The sequence below is a fragment of the Aphis gossypii genome, chromosome 2, assembly GCF_020184175.1.
Source record: "Aphis gossypii isolate Hap1 chromosome 2, ASM2018417v2, whole genome shotgun sequence".
Taxonomy (NCBI): domain Eukaryota; kingdom Metazoa; phylum Arthropoda; class Insecta; order Hemiptera; family Aphididae; genus Aphis; species Aphis gossypii.
Window position 1 is genome coordinate 78,579,814 of NC_065531.1, and position 24,605 is coordinate 78,604,418.

Below are 24,605 nucleotides of genomic sequence, written 5' to 3' on the forward strand. Positions count from 1 at the left end.
TTAACGTTTCGAATTGACGATTTCAAACTAGTCGAGTTCGTTACACTGTATATAAATATGACTTATAGATATTATAAATGTTAATCTCGATTGAATATCATTATGTTGTATTAAGTATTATAATAAATGTATAATATTAAGTTACATAATAAAGATTGGACCAGTCTATTACAATAAGATGTAAATCGAAGATTTTAATACTATGAATTATGATGTTTCGTTTTATAGTGTACTAAACTTATCGATATAATGACATATTATAATATTAAGTACAAATTGATAATTTTTTAATATCCAAATGGTTTTACGGCATTCGTATACAAATACAAACTTAAAATATAATATTGCTTTTATCTAATATTTAATCTTCAAAAACAAAAAAAGAAGTTATACCGTCGTTGTATTATTAAGCTAATTGGTTTTTACTTACAAAATTTATATACACGAAATGATTTTCTCCCGTAGCAATCGTCCGATGATTTTCTTACTTAGTATAATCTATTCATTAAAATCAATCTAACATTTAATCATCTATATTTATTCATGCATTGGAAGACTTAATACTAGTGTGTTATAAAAACTGGTTTAAAATCCTACTCAAAAACGCTTTTAACATTCGATTTATAAACACGATGAAAAAAAGATAAAGAACATAATAACACATTTTAAGTTTATTTCATTTCAGATTTCTACATAATAAAACTTGTATCAAGTTGAATAAATGCATAAAAATTGTTTTTAAAATATCGGTGAGATATATATTCATACGAATATGAAACGTAGTTTTCAATTTCATATTTGTTTATTTATTTATATTGGGCCATTTATTGTTAAATTTATCCAAAACTACGAGTAATTGGTTTCAGTTTAGCTTTTTTTTAAACATTGAGAAATTTTCAATTTACTTCGAGTATATTTATATGGTATCAAATATCAATTATAGGTACGGTACATTATTATAAGTGAAACAGTAATAATTTATTTTCATCACTGAAAATATTACATCAATATTTACTTTGGTTGTACGTAGCCGATACGATGTAATTTATTATAATAATTTCATATTAATGTAAATGTTTGCAAATGTTTGTTGATTAAAAACCCTATAAATGTAAATGGTCGAATAACGTTGTTAACGAAAAAGCTTTGAAAAAAAAAATGTCCCACGATCAGAGTGTAAATTAAAAACTTATAAAACGAGACTTTATTTAATAATACTTCGTTTATTTATTGATACGTAATATATATTCCGTATGATTTGAGTTCATGATGGATGGAACGCATAAATGCGAATAATAATAATCATACACACGCGTGTTCGTGGTAATAATAATCAAGTGATTCACATATTACACACATATAACAGGGTCAGCAATTTTACAAATATTCGAAAAATATTTAATAACCTCATCGTATCATATCGATTATGTCATACAGCATAATAAATTATGACATGATAAGAGTTTTACGTTTTTTTAATTATTTCTCGGCGAATATATCATCGGTATATATCCTACACACACACCCCAATAGATAAGTACTCTTGTGTAACGTAGACCACGTGCGATACGTATAACGCTATTGTAAATAAAAATCGGTTTAAGATCGTAATGTGGTTTGAAAACTCTCGATGTGCTATTCTATTTCTTGATATTTTATTCGTAGTTTAATATTGTAAAATGTTGTCAAAGTGGCCCACTCCTTTCACCGATCAGGAATAAAACACTTAACAATCAATATTGCTATCAATCTATATCGTTTAGAAGGTCCCCCGGCACTCGATTACTGATCTTCAACACTGCAGTGTTTAAAAATACTTGGCTCGCGATTACAATAATTATAGGAGTAAAAACGATAATCGTCAGGGTCTTAACCGAGTTCGTATGTCACGGGAAATACGGTTTGGTGCTGACGACGAAAACTGTGAATAAAATAATTATTCTGCTATCAAAATTTTTTTATTAACGAGATTTTGGAGATGGATTGCGACCCGGTATACTATACTCCAGCCATGGATTGCCTTATTATATTCGTATAATATAAATAATAATGGTTATCTAACAACACTTATTAAAATATATTCATTTTTTTTTTCTTGACTTAATTACTAATTACATTATTATTATTTCCTGGACTGTGCGGAAATGACGGTTCGTGTATAATATACTTATTAAACCTGCTTCCACACTCGACCGTGCAGCACTATTTCACTATTTCTAACCTAACTCACTCTTGCCCAGCTCTCAAACTGGTCCAACGCCGGATTCTCCCTGTGGCTATCAATAAATCCACTTCCTAAATGCCTACGTTACGATTATTTCTCAATTCTCTCGGAATCTTAAAAAAAAGTATAATCTCCGGCATGTAAAAAATACATACATAAATCAAGATACGTAACAGTTTTAACAAAAAATGGTTTTCATTTTTCAATTTTTTTTTGTATTTATTAGAAATTATTTCTCGAAAGACCCAACCCTCACACGCGGTTATTGTATTGGTTAATGCCTTAATGGTGATTACTTGCTGTTCCGAAAATTCAAAATTCCTAATGGTCCACCAGTGAGTTCTACAATAAAATAGTCAATGATAATATCGTGTACTTGTTGATGAACAACTTAAAATCAAAAGAGATCTTCTCGGGGCTCAGTTTATCGATATCGTGTTCGGAGATTCATTATTGTAAATTAAAAGTGCCCAAAAACCTAAAAAAAAGCTCAAACTATGTTTAGTGTAATACGAGATATCATCGTGCCCGTAAGAGCTTCAAATAAGTACGGTTTTTATAGATACAAATGCGACCCGATCAAAATAGTCGACGGTGCAATAATCATACATTCCGGCTGTTAAGTGTACACGAGGTGGCATTTGTCTCGAAAACGGTTTTTTGAACAACCGACGTGTCCGTTTGGTGCAGAATCGCGCGATCAGAGGAGGACGCTGTACCAGCAAACTGATTTCTCCGAGTGTAGACGACTAGCGCGAGATCGGTTGTTTTTTTTTTTTTTGCTAGACCGCGACTTTGCTTATCGATTTTACGTCTGTGAAAGAAGTTCATTCTTCCGTCAGCTACTCAGCTATACCAATATATACTCGATCGGACTCGAATCGGAAAACGGAATTGAACGTTACGAGAGCATATTATAATAACATACGATTACAGCTGATATTATATAATATTATTGTAACGTCGGTTGACCTACAAAGGCGATGTCGCTTATTTTTAATAAAAATACACACAACACACAGTATAATGTCACACACGCACACACACACACACACACACACACATGTACCTACACTCGTACACGTAATATCGTTTACAGTGCGTTTATTACGTATTATCACTACATTATATTACGCGTATTAGATAATACGCGGGCGGGCGAGCTGCACGACAACAATAATGATAATAATAATTATAATATTATATATATAGCGCCTACGACGACGTGGTGGTAACAACAATAATAATAATAATAATCTGACGGCGTAACCTTACCGGTCGGCGCCGTCCGTTCAAGGCTGCGCTCGCGTGTGTGTGCGCGCGTGTTCTCCTCCGCGGCCGCGTTATCGCGCGCGCTAACGCGTTTCCAACAGTCGCGCGACGGCCGGCCCGAGCGTATATAACACCGGTGCCGCCGATCCCGTGCGCCCGTGGTCCGCTTCGTCTCGTCCTCTCGTCACGTAATCCGCGTCTCAGCCGCCGCCGCCGATTCCGTAGACGAGATCGTACCTGTACCGCCGGGACGAACCGACTCGTGCGCCGACCGCCGACCGACTTTACGCCGAACAACCGTTTTTTGAAAATTGTATACGATCGTCGTACGACCCGACCGTATAATCGAACGCGATTAATATAATATATATTGTAAAACTTCGTCGTCATCGATCGGTCAGACTCAGTATTATAGTGCAAACGAACGCGAGATGCTCCCGACCGTCGCAGCCGCCCTGTTGATCGCCGCCGTCCAGGTCGTTCAAGTCGCCGGCGCCTACACACCGTGGGTCAGTATATGACGTTATTACGCGACGACGTAGTGTACCTACTTTTGGTTTATGCGCACTTTTTTTTTTTTATTATTATTTATGTACTCCGCCGTTTCTTTTTCTCTCGATAAATCATTACGATCCGTTCGTTACACGCGATAATAATATTATAATATACTGTACGATAAATAATATTACTTATGTTGATTGCGAATACTGCAGTGACGGGGAAAGCACTCGGCAGTGCCCACCTGACTGTTTCATCTGTTGGATTTCTGTACGGCGAGGCTCTCTCGGGTACCGGAATTAGAACTGGGACCTAGCCCAACCGCCTCCGACCTGTGAACGGATATTATTATTTTATCGATAGACGACTTTGCTGCAATACTCCTTTGGTGGATCCAATATAATATTTACCTTTTTTATTTACTCAAGTACCTAATAACAATTGAATTATTAGTAGTCATAGTAGGCTCGTTTTCGTGATTATTTCCTTAAAAACAGTGAATTAATTATAATTTTGGACGATAATGTCATTATCTAGTGACGTTTATGACCAATAACACGATTAGGTATTAGAAACATCGTTATAATGCACCCGAATAAGTTGTTATCAGGTTTTGATACACGCTAACTTGTAAATAATATAAACAAATGACATTAAAAACTACACGGTTGATCGTTTTCTAACGTGCAAAAATATACGCTAGTGTTTAAATAAAGCTATTTTTATAGAGACAATTGAGTATATAAATATATAAAATACAACTTTTTACAACGCATGTCAACCAAGCGTTTTTAAATGCAATTTAAATATTGTACTAAAACTTAAAACATTTAATATTTTACTTTGATCTATTAAAACGACTTTTATTTGATCTTACGTTTTAGATATGAAGTTGATATACTTACTCCAATATTTTGTTTTACTAATTAAAAAATATACTTATAAACATCGCTATTTATGAAATCTTTATCTGCAATTTTAATAACCGGAACTGTTTGTTTTTTTTTAGAACCATTTGAAACCTATTGTGAAAAAATCATAAATTTTTCAATTCCTAATCTCTAGTTCACGGATGATTCTGGGGAAAATGTTACGGGAATAGAGTAGATTAATTAACTGGTTTTGATGACGGATTAACTTTAAATTAAATAAAAAATATAATATACTAGAGGTACTTAATGGGATTTAGTTGATTTTAGATAGAGCTCCATATCAGAGAACGCTTTGTAAAACTACACCGTGGTTGGTCTGATAATGGTTGTTTTTTTTTTAATTTAGTATTTATTAACTATTGTTGGATAGCTTAGATTGGAAAATTGGGCAGGTAGCGAATATTCAGATTGAGTGAACTTATTTTTTCCTGAGGTGACGGGTTTCGAAAGACGATTTTTTTCCACATTGACGAATCGCCAAATCAGTGTACCTATGCGCTATTCAAATTCGACCATTTCGAAATCACCTGTTGCGCGGCCGCGGGCCGGGTCCGTAGCGTGTTAATAGTACTGCAGCAGTATAACATGATAATAATATAATATTATGACATTATAACGATCGCGACCTCGGCGAGCATTTTTAAGGTCCTCCCCGGGAGTCGTATGCATGCGGCCGGTGTGCTGAAAATTAAATAATATTAAAATTTATCGAATTGATTTACGTTTCGTGCGTTTTGTTTTCAGGATCATTTATTCGACTACCGAGATGAACAGGTGCCTGACGAACGGCCGACCAAATATTGCGCGGCGTGTGGTAAATATGATATAACAATAAAAACCGACACTAATCGCGAGTACAGACATTATATTGTTAAAAGATATGTATTATATTATATTATTATGTACGAGTATAAGCACTTGAGTTTCTGGATGCAAAGTTCATTTCTTAATATATTTTTTTTTACATTGCTTTACGTTATTTTGGATTTTTTAAAACAAACATTCTCAGCTTGATAGATGTAAGCGATATGGGGTCTATAATGATTCGAAAATTTAGTAATTTATATCAATCTATCAACATTTATAAAAAAAAATGTATTGGTCAATTACTAGATCCAATATCAAATCGAATTTATATTTTTATAAAACCATTTTTTTAGAATATTATAATCATTATCCTTAATAATAAATAATAATTTTAGTATTTGAAGAAATACTTTTTCGAATTTTGAATTAAATGCAACACAATATTTAAAAAAAACCATATTTTCACTAAATAATTTACAGTAGAAAAGAAGTTTTCTGAAAATGCATTGTTAAAAGAAAAAACAAAGATGCTCGATGAATTACTCCGCTCCATTTAAAACTATTTTTATTGAGTAAACACTAGCTACGCAGAATAACATGAAAATCACGTCGTGAAGGAAAAACACACGTCATATTTACGCATTGTTTTTCTGTACACAAGTAGGGCGAAACATAAAAGGCTATACCGACGGTCTTATCTCCTGAAGCGTTGAAACATTTCGATAATAGTTCAGCTGTTTCGGACAATAATTGTGTTTGTTTTTAAACGGATGGCTCTTAAGGCTATAACTAAGTACGCAAAACCATATCATACACGCGACGCACTCCGGATGACGTGAACCCGACGGTCCTGAGTAGATACACTTACGTATAAACAATAAAAAGAAAATAATCCTAGTGTTGTTTTCGTTTCCATTTGGTAAATAATATTATTTTAGTCCTTCTCCCTTACCCGCCTCAGCTGCAATCACGACCCATTAAAGCAAATTTGTTATTTTTTCGACCGAAAGGAAAGAACAAAATAATATATCATCTCGTATACATATAATGTTTAATGTATATGTATACATAGTATATAAAATATTGTCCCCTTAAACCTCCGAAACAGACCGAAAATCGATTTACGACACGCCGTCACCGGCACGTGTCATTCTGTTTTCGCTGCAAATCGACGTTTCGCGCGTTACGATAACACCGCGGCGCAATCGAACGAGTAGCGTTCAAAATCGAATTTCGTACACATCGCAGTTTAATTGACCCGAACGGCGGCCATATACGTAAATATTATATACCGATAACCTTAACCTAGATACGATTTTCGAAAAATTATTCGCCTGTCTGTCGTACGTTTTTCGTAAATTATTATTTATAGGCCCTTCGAATTTCCAAACGTCCCGCGTCAGCACTAGTAGTGGGTAATAGTAACCAGTAGGAGATACCTACCTACTATGTTTTTTATTAATTTTGTTTTTTAATACTAATTTCAATCGTTAGCTATGGACGTACATGATTTTCTAAGGCTTTATAAGCTTTATGCATTACAACACTATTGTATATTAATATGATTTTATCATTAGAGTAGAATTTAGTAAAAAATACGAATAATTTGACAAGCTTCGTTATACTAGTTTTGCTTCAATTTTTCACGAATATAATTCGCAATTTTCCACCATGTATAATCATCTAATTTCGGAACGTTTAAAAATATAATATGATATGCACAATATTTAACTTTTATTTTACAATTTAACCAGATAATATATTTTATAAATTTAAACTATATACAATATGTGTAGGTGTTATTAAGCGGAGCCAAATAATTTTAGACACGAATTCGTTATTCCTTAACACGCCTATATTTTTAATTGAATTCGTGTCAAGTTCTAAACTTAAAGTATTATTCATTTATTCTTTTTAATGCCCTATTATTATAACTTTTTTTTTTGTTTTAACAAAAGATTTTTTGGACGTGTAAATGTTTCATTAATTATAATGAGAATCCACACCAAATCTTCTTAACCCCTCAGGTCTTCAATGATCACGTTTTGAAATATTCTTACGCTCAATGTTGATTTTTGTCATTTGCCGTTTAAGTTAATTATACTAAGTAATATCATAGCGTACTTACTATAAAGGATTAAATAACGGTAAATCGTTCCTAATCGCGATTTATCGAGTTCACGGAATATATATATATATATACATATATATATATATATGTAATAATGATAATATAATACATCTAACTATAAGCAATAATAATTGTACATAATCCTTTGTTGCGCGTAGTTATGAGCAACGATGTTATGGCTAGGCGGCATACATCACTACCATTATAATTACGATGATACTATGTGTACTATAATACCTACTTATGTGTACATATAAGCTTTCGGTTATTAATTATACGTCGTTAATCAGTGTAGGTACCGATTAAATACGCGTTGCTACTGTCGATGTAATATCGTTTAAAATCGATTTAAGAATTTTCATTATCGAACTACATATACACACACAAATGCGTTATATGTTTGTGTATACGCGTATACGGATAACTAACCATGTTGGATCTATCAGGCACCAAAACAGCAAACACTAACCAGTAGACGACTTTCAACTCTTAAACTTCAAACTTTTCACTTCGAAAAACAAATGTAATTACCAAACGGTAATACCTTGTACTACATCGAACTAAAATGTTCACAACTTTCATCTTCACTGATATTTATAATTTTATAAACTTTGTCATAATACGCTGTTTTCCAATATCGATTTATTTAGAATTTATCATATAGCAATACATTACAATGATTTAAACATTTTTATTTTATTTACTTTTTGAAATATCTTTTGAATTCATGCATTAAATTAATATTTTGTCAAAAGAGGTGAGTTCCTAAAGAATTCGCCCCCCCTCCCCCAAACACCCTTTCACTTAATCCAGGCTTCACAATTAATCTTTTATCTAATAATTGCTTTATTATTTAACTTCAATTGAGATATACTATTGAATCGACATTTAATTCAGTAGGTATTACTACGCATATTGACTTTAGGATATTTTGTTACATTAGACTGTGTTTAATAATTAATATTATAAAATATCATAATGCGTGTAAAGTATAAAAGGACAGATCGCGCGTAAAAGAACGAATCACTATATTATATACCTACTAATATTAACGAATGTTCTGTCCAGACACGGGTCACGGTTAAGTACCGAAAAATTGTTGCTATAAATAAAAACAGCTATTGACTTGAAATATATTTCAATATTGAAATATTGCAGTGTTTGATTTATGAACATTTTATCGTCGTAAATAACAGTGATCGTCATTACGATTAATGTAAAACGTTTATGCGGAGGTAACTTTCTTCGATCGACTTATTAATCAATAAACGGTATTTCACAAACGACGACATTTAATATTTAAATATGAATAGAGAGCGAAGACATATTATAATATAATATATATATATATATATATAGTTTAGGAAATAATTTACGTATGAAAAAGAAACACGAAATCTCGTCAGTTGTCGCTGCACCTTTCCAGTGGCATAATATTTAACTGCGCGTTCCATTTTCAGTCGTACATGCCACATTAATCGCGCATTGTAACGTTAATTTTAACGACTCCTCTAAATTTTCGAATACATTTGTACAGAAACGAGCATAGTTTTAACCACATATCATAAAGCACGTCATCGGTCGCGTATTACACATTACATATTATTCTTATTATTTTATGTCGTACACGACGATAACATATTTTACGTCGTACATAGTTATGCTAAACCGTTTTGTTTTCGGCAACTGCAACAAAATGTTTACCTATTTTACATATGTGGAGCTTGTCTACATTACCCGTACCAACTAAATATTGTCTGTTATACGGTGTATCAGTACATAACTCGAGAGCTATCCGTGAACATTCAGATTTTATTAATAATTCGATATTTTTATACCCGTTCGACGGCTTTTATCAAAAAAAAAAAAAAAAAATGCACAAATCGCAAATACTCTAAAATGTTTAGTAAGTGACCAAAAATTCGAAAATTCGGAGCTTGAATCAACAAACACACATAGCTGTTAACGATTAAAAATAATCATAATATTATTACACACGCATAACAGTTTAGTAGGTATTAAAATATTACCGTTGATAGATTATGACGTTAGTTCGGAATCATCCGTCACGGAATCCCGACCAAAAAGGGAAATTCGAGGAAACGTTGTGTGTACTACTTAACTGCTCGTAGATTCGCCAAACGATATCATGTCTGGTAATGTCTGGTAATGGTTAGCACCGTTTTCGTTTTAATTGATGGTTTTTTGGGGGGAATTTATCGTGCTTCCGTATAACTACGATCGCTATGATCTCTGTGTACACGCTATACTACGATCTTCCGGAAACACGGCTGTAGATTACTCTGTTAATTATATCACATTATTAAATTATTATTCAGACACGAAATATGTACAATGATGTAAGTGTAAACTTATAAGTATAGCAGTGAGCAGATAATAGTGGATTTCCATTATGAAAAATGTACGAGCGTGAACACTGTACTAATAATCGTAGCCTATATAGGTAGACATTATCTTTGCCATACAACATATACCTACACAATTATAATAGCTCGACGACTTATCATAAAATTCATATATTCGTGATCAATTTCGTAAAAAAAAACCTAATGGTATCCAACAATAGAAATGAACAGATGCACCAGTTATGACACATTGAAAAGGACCTGATAAAAAGTTTCATATTAATTAAAATTAAGACGAATGTATAAATGAGGTTTGTTGTATAACTAAATATTATAGAGTCATTTATGATAACTTAAAATCTAGCTCGTGGACGAGTAACATATTATTTTCTAACACAACATTGAACTTATTACGTCACAAATGCATTTTAGCCGTGTAATAATGTGTTGTGTAAACCGACGTGATCATTTTCAACATAGTTAATCGCTGTTTTTCTTATAGCTAGTATACCTAAATATAATAATTATGTGACATTTTATGTTTATATAGTAGCGAATCATTAATTTTGTAAAAACAAAAAAACGAACGCAAGACGCGTTAAAAAAAACAAAAATCACCGTATATGCAATATAATTTACAATATAATATTACAGCAAAGTTATAGGCGACTACATTAATATGTTTATATTAATTATAATACCGTCTGATTGTGATTTCGTTTTCGATTTATAGATAAGCCATGTGGGACCCAACCGGAACGGAGGTCGGCTTTCGCGAAAATCGTTAACGGCAAAGACACTCGGGAAAACGAATTCGGTTGGGCGGCTACGTTGGCCCGTCGCGGTCAGTTCTATTGCGGCGGCACGCTCATCACCAAGAAGCACGTGCTCACCGCCGCCCATTGCGTCGAGAAGTGAGTACCAAGTGCACAGTGCCATTTACATGCCAATATTATAGCGTATAAGTCACAACTTTGTTAAATCTATCGTGTACAAAACACGATTACGTTTTTAGCACTATAATAATTTATCTGATATTACCTCATTTAATCTATCCTATAGGTTAGGTTAATACATGTAAAAATATATACTTTTAATCGGAGGATTCGTATAGTCTGATATATTTTATCGAATCACGATGCGATTTATTACAATTTACGTCTCGTTTTTCCAGTTTCAGCCCTAAAGATCTAACCGTGACCATCGGTGAACACGACCGGAAAGTCGACACCGGTCGCAAGTCCGTGCACCACGTGGCCCATATACACCGGCATCAAGACTTCCGGCTAAGCACATTCGACAACGACATCGCCATCATAGAACTTCGTGAAGCCGCGTCCATCAACAATCCGTGGGTGCGCGTCGCGTGCTTACCCAAGTCCGGTGAGTGTCTTTACCAAATAGGCAATTATATTACATAATGTATACTAGTCACGTGCGACGTGATTTACCTTTATATATATACTGAACTAAATGAAATGTTTCCACGCGCAGCTGAAACGTCATACGAAGGTATCAAGGGCACAGTGATCGGATGGGGCAGATTGGGCGAGCGCAAAAAATCATCCAACATCTTGCAGAAAGTCGACGTACCGATCATATCGAACGCGGACTGCAAGGAAATGGGATATTCACCAGAGAAGATCACCGGTAACATGATATGCGCTGGATATAGGGAAGGACAACAAGACGCCTGTCAGGTATATAAACCGTATTAATTCGATAATAACATTTCCGATGAAATTTTTTTTTCGCGAAAACTTGGAACTCCATGCCCGTGAAAATGTTATTATTAAATACCTAGTATAAGTAAATCGAGTAAATTTATTATTGTTTTTTTCAGGGTGATAGTGGCGGACCTATGCACAGACGTGTAGATTCTTCTGATATCATGGAAGTCATTGGTATGCATAATAATATACATAATAGTTATGATACGTAATCGTGCTATATTTATAATATATTAATCTATCGAGTAAATCTCTTTCTGTACACAGGAATCGTGTCTTGGGGCAAAGGATGTGCCAGAGAAAACTATCCAGGAGTGTATACCAGAGTGGCCAATTACCTGGACTGGATTATGGATCATACAGGAGACGAATGCATCTGTGGAGCCGAAAGTTCCTGAAACCGTTTCTTCGTTACCTCATCTACTTCACCGCTTATACATTTGAATATACCACACTTAAAAATATTATAATTATAATTATAATTATTATATTATTATTATTATTATTATTATTACTCTCATGTGCATAATTAAGTATAAATCTAAACGTATATTATATTTATATAATGTTACTGCATAGCTTATAATTTTTATTAACCACCGAATATGATTAACTACATTTTAATATATTGTTATGTATTACATACTATAATATATATTATATATATATTTACGATGTAAATTACGTAAAGTCTAGTCAACACACAGCTGTATAATTATATATTATATATATATATATAAATATTGAATTTTAGATAGCATTAATTATAATACGATGATTTTAACATTGTTCTATATTATTATATGTATGTTATACAATATACCTTATATCTTTATACCTACTACTATAATAACCGTATGCGTCAAAAGCCAGTTTCCGGTATCGGTTGGTTGCGCAGACGCCTGCAGCGCCATTATTACTCCGAATATGAGACCGTGACAACCGAGCCGTTTTATTCTTTAATATCATATATTGTTATATAGCCGCGTTTCCGCGGCGATAACAAACTCTAAACGGTGTAATTAAAAGCATTAATTGTTATATGCGCGCATAGGTTAAATCCTCAAACCAGAGTGAAATATGTTTAATCCGGAATAATTAGTGGTCGTACAAAAAAAAGTTATACTTATGCCTACAATTTAAAAATCAGGTGAAACGTAATCTGCACTCATCACGTCAAATTTCTGTGATATATCCGATGTCTCATTGATCGCTCGAAACGTATAGCGCGTCAAGTCCGTTTGTTCGGATAAAACGGAACGTATATAATATAGTAATATATTACTATTACACGTGTATCGAATATTATCCACACATATTAAACACGGTTTTACGGATCACTATGATTGTTTTTGATTTATAAAATATCAAATCGTTTTGTACATAATGATTATGATATAACGCTCATTATAGATTGTCGGCCGTATTTTTGTTAGACGTGTGCGAGCGATGTTCGCTTTCGAGCGACGGCGTAAACAAACTATATACGTATATTATATTTATTATTCGTCTTTAGCTGATGTATCGAATTCGGAAACAGATTACTCACGTGGTTTTCTTGCTCAATGTAATAAACGTCGTGCAACGTGTTAAGTCTTGTTTATAGTTCGACTACGTTATAATATTTATATTATACGCGTTCGCCGCGAAACGTTAAGTGTTTTTTTATTTGATACTCGACGCACACATACACTCATCATTGTTCCGAGTCCCCGTCACCCAGCACGTCACCGCCATAGAATATTCGTCCTATGATAATGGTAATAAAGCTGTCTTATCGTTCCATCTCGTTTAAAATAATATGTGAAGTGTAAACGAGCCGCGCCCTACCGTCGTCTGCCTCCCGATATCGTTGTAATAATATAATATAGTACTATTACTTACGTATCGGAAGTGGTATTTTCACGTGATTATAATTTACATATTATCATCCGCACGAGTACCTAATAGTGTTATAGACGTACCTACGTGTATAACTATAAATTATAATATAATAATGTCATTAGAAATCGAAGGCGTTTTATTCCACGATACTATTGTCTTACTCGCGACAACGCGTATAGAACGTCGCATATCTCTCAACGAAAGTGTATTATTGTGCGCGAAACTATTGTAGATGATGTCGACGTGTATTGTTAGCAATTCGACAATCGTCGCTCAGATCGAATCTCCTAAAACGTGCAGATTCCTACTGTATTATGTAATAAATAGTGCTAAAACATAACCGTACAGACATTTGTTCGTTTGTGACTATTCATTTTATGTGATTCTACAGCCGGAAGATTATTGCACCTAGTAATTTTAAAACTAAGCTTAAATATTATTGGACACGTCCTTCAGTAAATTTCTAAAAAAAAAGAAAATTTCTGATTTTTACTAGGATATAGGTATAGATGGAAATACGTGTTCGCGGGTATTACGCGTAATTATGATTTTACAGAAGCGAAAATTGTTGTGTAAATTTTAAAACTTACAGTACATGCAGTTTCTTGCGGCATTCGGCAGGGGACCATCACGATATTTAAATATCGACCATACCAAAATCCAGTGTTTGACGCTAAATGTCTCGTCCAGGTATTTCGTGGAGAAAAGATATTATCATCTGAAATTATTCAAAAAATTGTTTTTTTAAATAAATTGTATTAAATAGTATTAGGCAGGGATCAACTTGTTAACAGTATAATATTTAAATAACATAAACTAGAGTACAAATAACCAGCAAGGTATGATAACAATAAATTATAGTACACTTGTATTGTAAGAAAAAATTAAAATATATTTAATTAATAGTTTTAATAAAACTTTATTAGAAGAATAAAATTATGGAATGGTAGATTTGATATTGTACATTACTTGGAAGTCGAACCAAAAAATATAATATGTTCGCATATTTCAGATGGCGTTATAGATAGGCTATTTCACTACACCACTGCAATGGGTTAATTTTTTCAGTATCTTACAGGAATGATAGTGATCTAATAAAATACTTACGGATAGATCAACAATCGAGTGTGAAGAACCCAAAAACTTTGTTCCTTAAATTTTTCGGTAACATTTAGTAATTTTACTATTTAGTAGTATATACTAAATATATATATATTATACATAGATTATCTACCTTATTTATTTAACCATATTATATAATGTATATTATTGTATATTTAAAAATCTAAAAACTTATGATTTAGTATCTTATTAATTTAGTTATATTCACAAAAATCAAATTCTTTCGTTAAAATATATTCTCAGTAAATAATATGATTTTAATTCTGCTTGATAAAACTTGCTTAAACCTTTGCTCTTTATAAAATTCATTTGGTTATGTAAAAAAGTTTTATTTATAGCTATATTAGCTATATAGCCTTATATTATTTTCATATTTTTTATTTGTTCTTAATATTTAAGTTATTTAATGTAAGAATAAAATAATAAAATCGATTATTATTAAAATAAAACGTTTGTATTAATTACAATGAATATACTACCTTTTCTTACATGTTCCTAAAGTTATAGCTATTATGCGTACCTATCTTTATTTCAATTATTTCAAAAAGGGAATATAATAAGTTACACAATAAATGACCTGAATACACTAAAATTTAAGTTCTTTTATGATTATTGTAAGCTAAACTTATAAAAAATCTTGTATTACATTTTCAACTCTTAGCTACCTATACAAACATTTTTTTATGAATTATACCTACAAAATAATTTGCAAATATTCATAATTTTGACGAATTTTCGTCAAAATTTGAACTTCAAATGCTAATAAAAATTGTGCCTATGTATTCTTATAATTTTTTAATCACTATAAGAATAACATATGAGGAACTTTGTATAAAATTTTCAAGTACTTTGATTGCGCCAAAAAAATTTTATCGACACTTCAAAAAAAAATTTTCAGAAAAATTGAAAATTTCAGTTGTCTATAAATAGCTCAAAAAAACTCAAAATATTTTGAAAATTAAATCGTGTAAGGAATATGCCAATCTAAATAACTGGTAAAATTTTCAAGTATCTACTACTTATACTTTTTGAATAATAACAAATATTTAAAATCGTTATCGTTAAGCGATTTCGTAAAAAATTAAAATTCAAACGCACTTAACATTTTTCCTATAATGATATTTCGAGTTTTCTCTAAAGCTGCTTGAAGAAAAACCTATGGAAAACTTAGTGTTGTATTTTTAATCCTTAGTTATAAACACAAACAGTTTTATGAATTTTCAACTTCAAAATTACTTGCAAATTTTCGCGTTTTTGACAGATTTTGTAAAAATTTGAACTATAAACGCTTATAAAAAAAAAATTGAGACTAACGATTTTTAATTTTTTTTAGCTACAATAAGAACAACTCATAAGGAACCTTGTATTAAATTTTCAAGTTTTTTTGGTCATCCAAAATTTTTTTATCTACACTTCAAAAAAAAATTCGCATAAAAAACAAAAATTTTAGTGGTCTATAAATAACTCAAAAAAGTCAAAATTTTTTTAAAAATTTAACTGTAAATAGATAACACAAATATAAACATTTGGTGAAAATTTCAAGTACTTATAGTGATTATTTTTTGAATTACAATTATATAAAAAAATCGATTCGGTCGAAAACTGGTTTTGCGTAAAAAATGTTTGTTTTTCTCGATTTTTTTGAAAGCTGTTGGAAAATATTTACTTTTTACCTCTATAATGCACCAAGGATATTCACTTTTCCATCGGAAACCACCCCCGAAGTTTGAAATTGAAGCATTTTTTCGACAAGTTATGCTTTAAACAGACACAAAAACAAAAACAAAAAAAAGCGGGCAAGTGGGTACCGTTCTGCTGTACATTAGGGGGTGGGGTGGATCTCGGACTAGGGTAGGTTAAATTTAAATGTAATGATAGTTATCATTGTATACGAAAAACGATTCTGAACGAAGATGATTTGTCAGCCTAGGATATAATTTCCAGTGGTTAGTGAAAAAGGTGGTTTATGTTTTAATGACCTGAATACACTAAAATTTAAGTTCTTTTATAATTATTGTGAGCTAAACTTATAAAAAATCTTGTATTAAATTTTAAACTCTTAGCTACCAATACAAACATTTTTATGAATTATACCTACAAAATAATTTGCAAATATTCATAATTTTGACAAATTTTTGTCAAAATTTGAACTTCAAATGCTAATTAAAAAAGAATTGTGCCTATGTATTCTTATAATTTTTTTATCACTATAAGAATAACATATGAGGAACTTTGTATAAAATTTTCAAGTATTTTGATTGGGCCAAAAAAATTTTATCGGCACTTCAAAAAAAAATGTTCAGAAAAATTGAAAATTTCAATTTTCTATAAATAGTTTAAAAAAAACTCAAAATTCTTTAAAAATTTAACTGTTTACGGAAAGCGCTAATATAAACATTTGGTGAAAATTTCAAGTATTTACATCGATTAGTTTTTGAGTAATAGCAAAATAAAAAATTCGATTTTGACGTAAACTGATTTTGCGTAAAAAATCCCGTTTTTCCCTCATTTTTTGGGGGTTTTTCTCGATTCATTTCAAAAATATTGATTATTTTTAACTTTTGACCCCCCAAAGTACCAACTAGATTCAATTTCCTTTTCAAAGAGGGGCTGAAATATAATATTACTGAATTTGTATACCAACATGTAGTCAACAATTTCATGGTTGTGGCCTTACACTACTATAAGTGGTGCTACTAACATTCAAATGTTTTTATTATATATTTCTTTTTGGTGACATTCATAATTTTGTTTTAGATCTGTGATTGCGACTTGTGTTAAGGTAATTTTCAAATTGATTCTTTTATAATATTATATACTCTAATTATCAGCTAATTTTGTATTTTGTTTTTTTTGGTTGACAGAGGAAGCAGTTGTTGTTGTTATTTTTTTTTTTTAACTTTTAGTATTAAGGTTTTTTGTAGCTGTAAGTTTATTTTTATTTATTATTTTTGTCCTATATATAGATATATATATTTTTTTTTTTCATAAAATGGGACATCCGAGTAAACGTACACAAAATAAAAAAGAAGCAATACAAATATCACGCGAAAACATTGTTCTTAAAGAGGATAAATTTAAAAAATAATTAAGCCGTGCGTCTGATGATATTGTTGCTTCAAATCAAAGAAAATTGTTAAATTTAAAAAGTACAATAAAGCGATTGAAAGACCAAGTTTTAAAGAAAGTTAATCAAATCGCCAGTCGTAAGAGCATGTTGAAACGACTGCAAGATCCGGATATTAAAAAAGCAAACCAGATCACCAGTCGTAAGAGCATGTTGAAACGACTGCAAGATTCGGATATTAAAAAAGCCAACCAGATTGCTAGTGTGAAGAACAGATTGAAACGAATGGAAAATCCAGTTTTCAAAACAACATATCAAATTCCAAATGTTCGAAACATTAGAAAGCGAAGATTACCATCAGATAGTAGCCTATGTCAAAATGTATCTACTAAAAAGAAAACACCAAATTCAATATCTTATAAAAAACGAGCTCAAAATCAAAGGTAACGTTATCAATGTTCCAATAGATCTGACTAAGACTACATCTATTTTGCCAAGGCGTGCCGAAAATTTAGCTGCAGTTAAGATGATGAAGGTAAAATTAAAAAGAAAATCGTGTTTTAAACAACATTATCTTTATCAAAATGTCAGACCATCATAAGTAGTATCAGCATTGAATGATATGATTAAAAAACCTCTATATATAGATGCTGAAATAGACAAAGATTGGCTGGCGCATGTGTCAGAAACAACAAAAAGTTTGGAAAACAGCTCAGATCACGAAAGTAAAGAAACAGACGATGGAGACACAAATATTGAACCAATCAATTCGGGATCAATAGACACGATGATTGAAAACTGTAATTTTGTTTCTTTTGCACTAGGCGAAGGCATGAAACCGGTATCTATTCTTATTGATGACCATGCAGAGGAAAAAGCTTTTCCTGATTTATTTGGTGGGCATCCATGTACAAATAAATCACCTTTAAAAAATTACTCAAAAGTAGTAAGGTCTGAATTGCTGAACGTAGATCGAAGGTTTGCATCAGACTCATCTAACTTGTTTTTTAAATGCAAAGTATTAGTTCAAAAACTAATTACAAGCAATGTGCAAATTGTTTTACGAAAAACAAAAAAGGAAACACAACTGCGAATGACGTAGCAAATCCAGCTGTTCTAAACAAAATTATAGATAACGATTAAGGATATTACACAACGTACAAAATTCACCTTCATATCTTGCAGCGATGAGAAAAAATGTTTTTGCCATGGTGCGTCAAGATGGTCAACCGACATTATTCTTAACATTTAGCCCTAGTGAATTAACTTGGACTGATTTGTTAAAGATTTTGTATAAACTGCGTTACTCCAAAACGTTGTCTAATGATACTGTCCTAACTTATGCACAAAAATCAGATTTAATTCGACGAGACCCAGTTGTTTGTGCTACTTATTTTGATCATAGGTGTAAAGCACTTTTTAAATTGATCAAGTCCAAAAATGTTATTTTCAAAGAACACAGTGTGAAAATTTTTTTTTATCGTGTCGAATATCAACATAGAAATAGTCCACGTGTACACATGTTATTGTGGTTAGACAATGCACCTGTTTTCGACCCAGCCAAACCAGAAACTTTTGGTGCATGTGTAACACTTATCATCAAATACATTACGTGTATGGTAGACGACGGCAGTCAGGCCCACGAGTATTTGCATAAAAATACTCATAGCCATACACACACTTGTTACAGAACTGACAAAGACAAACAAATGAAAAAGTGTCGCTTTAACATACCATATCCGCCAATGAATGAAACCTGTATATTGACTCCGCTAACTGAAGACATAAGTTATCCGATCACAAGAAAAATTAGTACACTACAATATGAAAAACTTCTGCAATACCTCAGGGACTTCAAGGACAGTGATTCATCTTCAGATCCATCATTAGAAGACATTTTACAAAAATTGTCAATTAAAGATGTTAATGAATATAAATCCATTATTCAAACTGTTATCAGACGGCCAACAGTTTTTCTAAAACGTACAATAAAACAACGAATGGTTTCTGGATTCAGTGAAGAATTATTTCCGTTATGGCAATCTAACATGGATATACAGTTCATATTGGATGTTTATTCTTGTATTAGATATGTAATCGAGTATATTAGAAAAAGCCAACGTGGAATATCAAAACTAATGAGAGACATTGTCGAAAATCTTAATTCTTCTACTGATTTATCGGTTAAAGAACAATTGAAAAAGATAGCGTCAACTTTTTCAGGGAGTCAGGAAATTTCTGCACAGGAAGCAGTGTACACTTGATTAGGTATGAAGCAATGAATACTTCATCTGGGTATATATTTATAAACACTAGCCATCCTGATAAAAGAACTCGAATGTTGAAACCAATGACAGTTAGAGGAGAAATGGATCCAAAGTCTGATGACATTTTTTTTGACGGTCTCAATGAATAGGTACTATTTATGTAGACCACACAGTCTTCAAAATGTAACTTTAGCAGAATTTGGCTCCAATTATGAAGTTCGCGGTAAAAAAAAACCAGCTAACAACAGTTCTGATTCTGACACTGATAATGAACCTAATACCACTTATCCGATTGACTCCACTCTAATCGGAAAACCAAACAAGTATATACATAAACGTAAAATCAAAAAAATCATACGGTATGTTAGGTTTAATGTGGATAAAAATGAACAAGACTTTCACAGAGAAAATATTATGTTATTTTTACCATGGCGCAATGAAAAAACCGATTTGTTAGATATTAACTGTAAACAAGTGTATGAAACAAATATTGATCAAATAAAAAAGTTGTACCAACAGTTTAATAAAGTAGAAGAAACCCAATTAGACGATAATGAAATCCAAATAGAAGGAGAACAAGGCCGTAACAACAATCAGCTTGTAGACGATAAAGATTGGGTACCAGACGATGTACTAATAAACGATGTTGGAGATTATATTGAAAACACCAATACATTAGATGTAGATTCACCTAAAGATGGTGGTAAGATAATAGTGCACCTGATAGACAATGAACAGTTTAAAGACTTAATCGGATGTCTAAACGACGGTCAACGCCAACTCTTATAATCATACAACTAATGTTATAAGAAGTCAATTGTGGGGGAAAGGTCATCCTGCGATGAAGGTATTTGTCACTGGACCAGCGGGAGCTAGAAAGTCAATGCTTATACGAGCATTAGCACAATCTGTAATTCGGGTAGCAAATCTTAGACCAGATATAGATGATCTGTCACTTCCTCCCGTATTGATGAAATTTCCATGGTTGGCATAAAAACACTGGGATACATTGATCAACGATTGAGGTTTATATTAAGAATAAATAAACCATTTGGTGACATAAATGTAATAGTGTTTGGCGATTTCTTTCAATTAGCACCGGTATTAGCAACACCATTGTACAATAGTTTTGAAGAAATATTGTCTAAATTTCCAAGTGCTGTAGAAATGTTATCGATTAAATCTATTTGGGATACATTCAAGTTTTATGAGTTGACTGAAATAATGCGCCAAAAAGATGACAAACAATTTGCAATAATGTTAAAAAAGTTGGCCAGAGGACAGTTGGAGGAAGCTGATGTGAAATATTTCCAAAATCTTATAACCCACCTAGACATTACTTTTCAACCACAAGTAATGCATCTTTGGGCTACTAATTACGAAGTCGACGAAATGAACAGGAGAGTGCTTAACTCTATGAATCAAGTTAGTTTCATATCCGAAGCCATTGATACGTCTGCGAAACGATCAGATATTGAATCTGCCAAGAAACTGCCACGACAAAAGACTATGGGTTTAGCTTTAAGGTTAGGTTAAGGTTAGGCTAAATACATGGTGATAGCAAACATTTCAACCGAAGACGGCATAGTGAACGGTGTAATCGGAGAACTCATGCAAATAAACAAAGGACAGACTGCAGGAGGTAAAGAAGTTGCAAAAAGAGTTTGGATCAAATTTGATGAGCCAGATGTGGGGTCACTAACCAGACAGAAGATAAAAAACAAACTAAAACCCGAAGGCGAACACACAGATGATATGTGCAAGTGGACACCAATTGAAATTGTAAAACTAGAAATTCAACTTGGTAATGCAGAGCACCATAAAGTAACTAGAATGCTATTGCCCATAGTGGAAGCTTTGGCATTGACAGTACACAAAAGTCAAGGTGCCACATATCAACCTATAGCATTTCATATACCTTAAAAACTCTTGAAGTGCAATATGTTATAAGTAGAATGTAGTCGAGCAACTTCGACTCAAGGTTTGCGTATAGACTACTTTCTTGCAAAGCCACCAAAACCTTCTGCAAAAGTTGAACATGAAATGTGCAGACTTAGGACACCAAGTTGTGCTCTTATTCCACACTTTTCTAAAATTATGACACACAACACGCCACTCTCCTGCATGTCACACAATATAAGGTCCTTAAAAAAATATGAAGCTCACATTAATGCGGATATCGTTCTTTTACAATCTAAAAAAATGTTCTTCTAAGAAACTGGTTCAAAATCAACTGACACATATACCATTAAGAACCATACTGAATGCTGTAGAATAGACAGTATACATGAAAATGGTAAAAGTGGTTCAATTTGTTTTGTTGGAGAATCCATTAATCATAAAGAAATAACCTGCAGCACAACATTGCTTCAAGATCAAAAGAAAAACACACACTTAGAAGCAATTGAAGTTATCATTGAAAATATTACCTATATTTTATTTATTTTATTTATTTATATATATATATATATATATATATATAATATATACTAATTAACGCCAAACGGCTTTTATAAAAGTATGGATAAAGATACAAAATAGAGTATTATGGATAACAAAAATAAGTAAATATAGTAATAATTTGTGTGTTAAAATTAAAAGCTAACGTGATGTGTGAGTCTAGGTACGAAATTATTGTTTTTTATTAAATATGGACATCATTCTTGTTATAGGTGCGTTTTTTGCAAAATTGCTTCGGCCTAAAGGTACATAAAAAAAATCTTTATTACGGGTAATACCAGGGATACGAATGCTTAGTCGTTCCAATAAACGAGGTGCGTCTATCTTGCCATCAATCAGTGATTGAATAAAATGACAACTATAAGTGATGTGACGTTCAGAAAGTGACTTAAATTTAAAACAAATAATTAATTCTACTATAGTCATGAGGAGGGTGCGTAACATTGAGGCTATGTCCTGCGAAACTTAGGAAGCGGTTTTGGACTCTATCTAGTCTCTGCATGTTATTCATTGTGTAAAGAGACCAGACGTCAGCTCCGTACTCCAAGAGCGATCTTATATGGGAGTTGTAGAGTACAGAAAGGCATTTCGGGTTATCAAAGTTTGAAAAATGTCTTCTAATAAAGCCGAGTACACGTAGCGCTTTACCAGCAACAGAGTCAATATGTGGTCTAAAGTCTAGTGATGGAACATAAGTAAAACCGAGATCTTTTACTTGATTAACGCGTTCAAGTGGTTGCCCGTTTAAACAGTAATCAAAATCGAGAAATCTCCGAGAACGGTGGAAAGACATAATTTTGCATTTGTTTGTGTTCAGAGATAATCCGAAAATATTGCACCAATTTGCAAATTTGTCTAAAACATTCTGTAGGATAACACAATCTCCTATAGATGAAATAGAATAGAAGATTTTCGCATCATCTGCAAAGAGCAATGCCCGACCCGGTGTGATTATAGAGAAGACGTTATTGATGAAGATAAATAATAAGGGACCTAAATGGCTACCTTGTGGAACCCCAGATAACACTCGATAGTTTTTGGATGATGTGTTAAAAAGGTGAATAAATTGATAGCGATCGTGTAAGTATGAAGTTAGCCAGGATAAGAAGGGTTCTCCAACGCCAAGTCTGTCTAACGTATAAATTAAGGTACCATGATCAATCGAGTCAAACGCTTTTGAGAAATCCGTATAAATTACGTCGACTTGCTGCTTTCGCTCAAATGATTCATACACGTATGAAGTAAAATCAACAGCGCTTGTAATCGTCGATCGTCCGGGGAAAAACCCATGTTGGTCAACTGAAATTATTGAATTAAATTGTTTATCAATACGTTTTAATACTATGGACTCAAAAAGTTTACCTAGGAAAGGCAAGCCCGAAATTGGTCTGTAGTTCTGAACGTCAGCTGGATTCCCAGATTTCAAGATTGGAGTGACCCGACTTATTTTCCAAATGGAGGGGAAGGAACCTTCTATTAATGATTTGTTGAAAATTAAACAAATAGGCAAAGCAAGAATATCTTTACAATGATATAAAAATGATACTGCGATACCATCTGGCCCTGAGCCTCGGGTTGATTGTAAGGATTCAAGGGCTGTGTGGACTTCAGTAATGGTGACTGAGATTTTTGATGGAAGAAATGAAAATTCATTAGCGGCATATAGATTCGAGAGAGAATTAGGGATTGTACGTGGTTGAGAGTAGACAGAAGAAAAGTATATGGCAAATAGATTTGCAGCTTGGTCCCCAGAGGCCTTTAAATCACCAAGATGAACTTCTTTGGGAATTGAGGGACCACCTTGAATTTTGCGAACATGTTGCCAGAATATCTTGGGATTGTGAC

At 32.5% G+C, this 24,605-nt stretch overlaps 2 protein-coding genes across 5 annotated transcripts in view; one reads left to right on the forward strand and one right to left on the reverse strand.

The window, feature by feature from the left end:
* Nucleotides 1-24,605, reverse strand: part of LOC114129668 (uncharacterized) — a 48,468-nt gene that overhangs the window by 17,751 nt on the left and 6,112 nt on the right. For both annotated transcript variants that reach the window (XM_050200790.1, XM_050200791.1), the window contains exon 2: nucleotides 14,435-14,562. The gene's annotated coding sequence lies outside the window, so the exon portion shown is untranslated. The remainder of the gene's footprint in view (nucleotides 1-14,434; nucleotides 14,563-24,605) is intronic.
* The window catches only part of LOC114121745 (trypsin-like), a 41,902-nt gene continuing 20,862 nt past the window's right edge, over nucleotides 3,566-24,605 (forward strand). Inside the window, exons 1-7 of one of the 3 annotated variants that reach the window (XR_007604049.1) lie at nucleotides 3,566-4,005; nucleotides 5,671-5,740; nucleotides 10,964-11,144; nucleotides 11,405-11,613; nucleotides 11,725-11,930; nucleotides 12,074-12,134; nucleotides 12,228-12,650. Coding sequence is in view for 1 of the 3 variants with exons in the window: in XM_050200795.1 (XP_050056752.1) it covers nucleotides 3,928-4,005; nucleotides 5,671-5,740; nucleotides 10,964-11,144; nucleotides 11,405-11,613; nucleotides 11,725-11,930; nucleotides 12,074-12,134; nucleotides 12,228-12,358 (936 nt within the window). In the remaining 2 variants the exon portion in view is untranslated. Of the gene's footprint in view, nucleotides 4,006-5,670; nucleotides 5,741-10,963; nucleotides 11,145-11,404; nucleotides 11,614-11,724; nucleotides 11,931-12,073; nucleotides 12,135-12,227; nucleotides 12,698-24,605 lie in introns of those variants that run through there. The other 2 variants (XR_007604050.1, XM_050200795.1) reach the window with 2 other exon arrangements.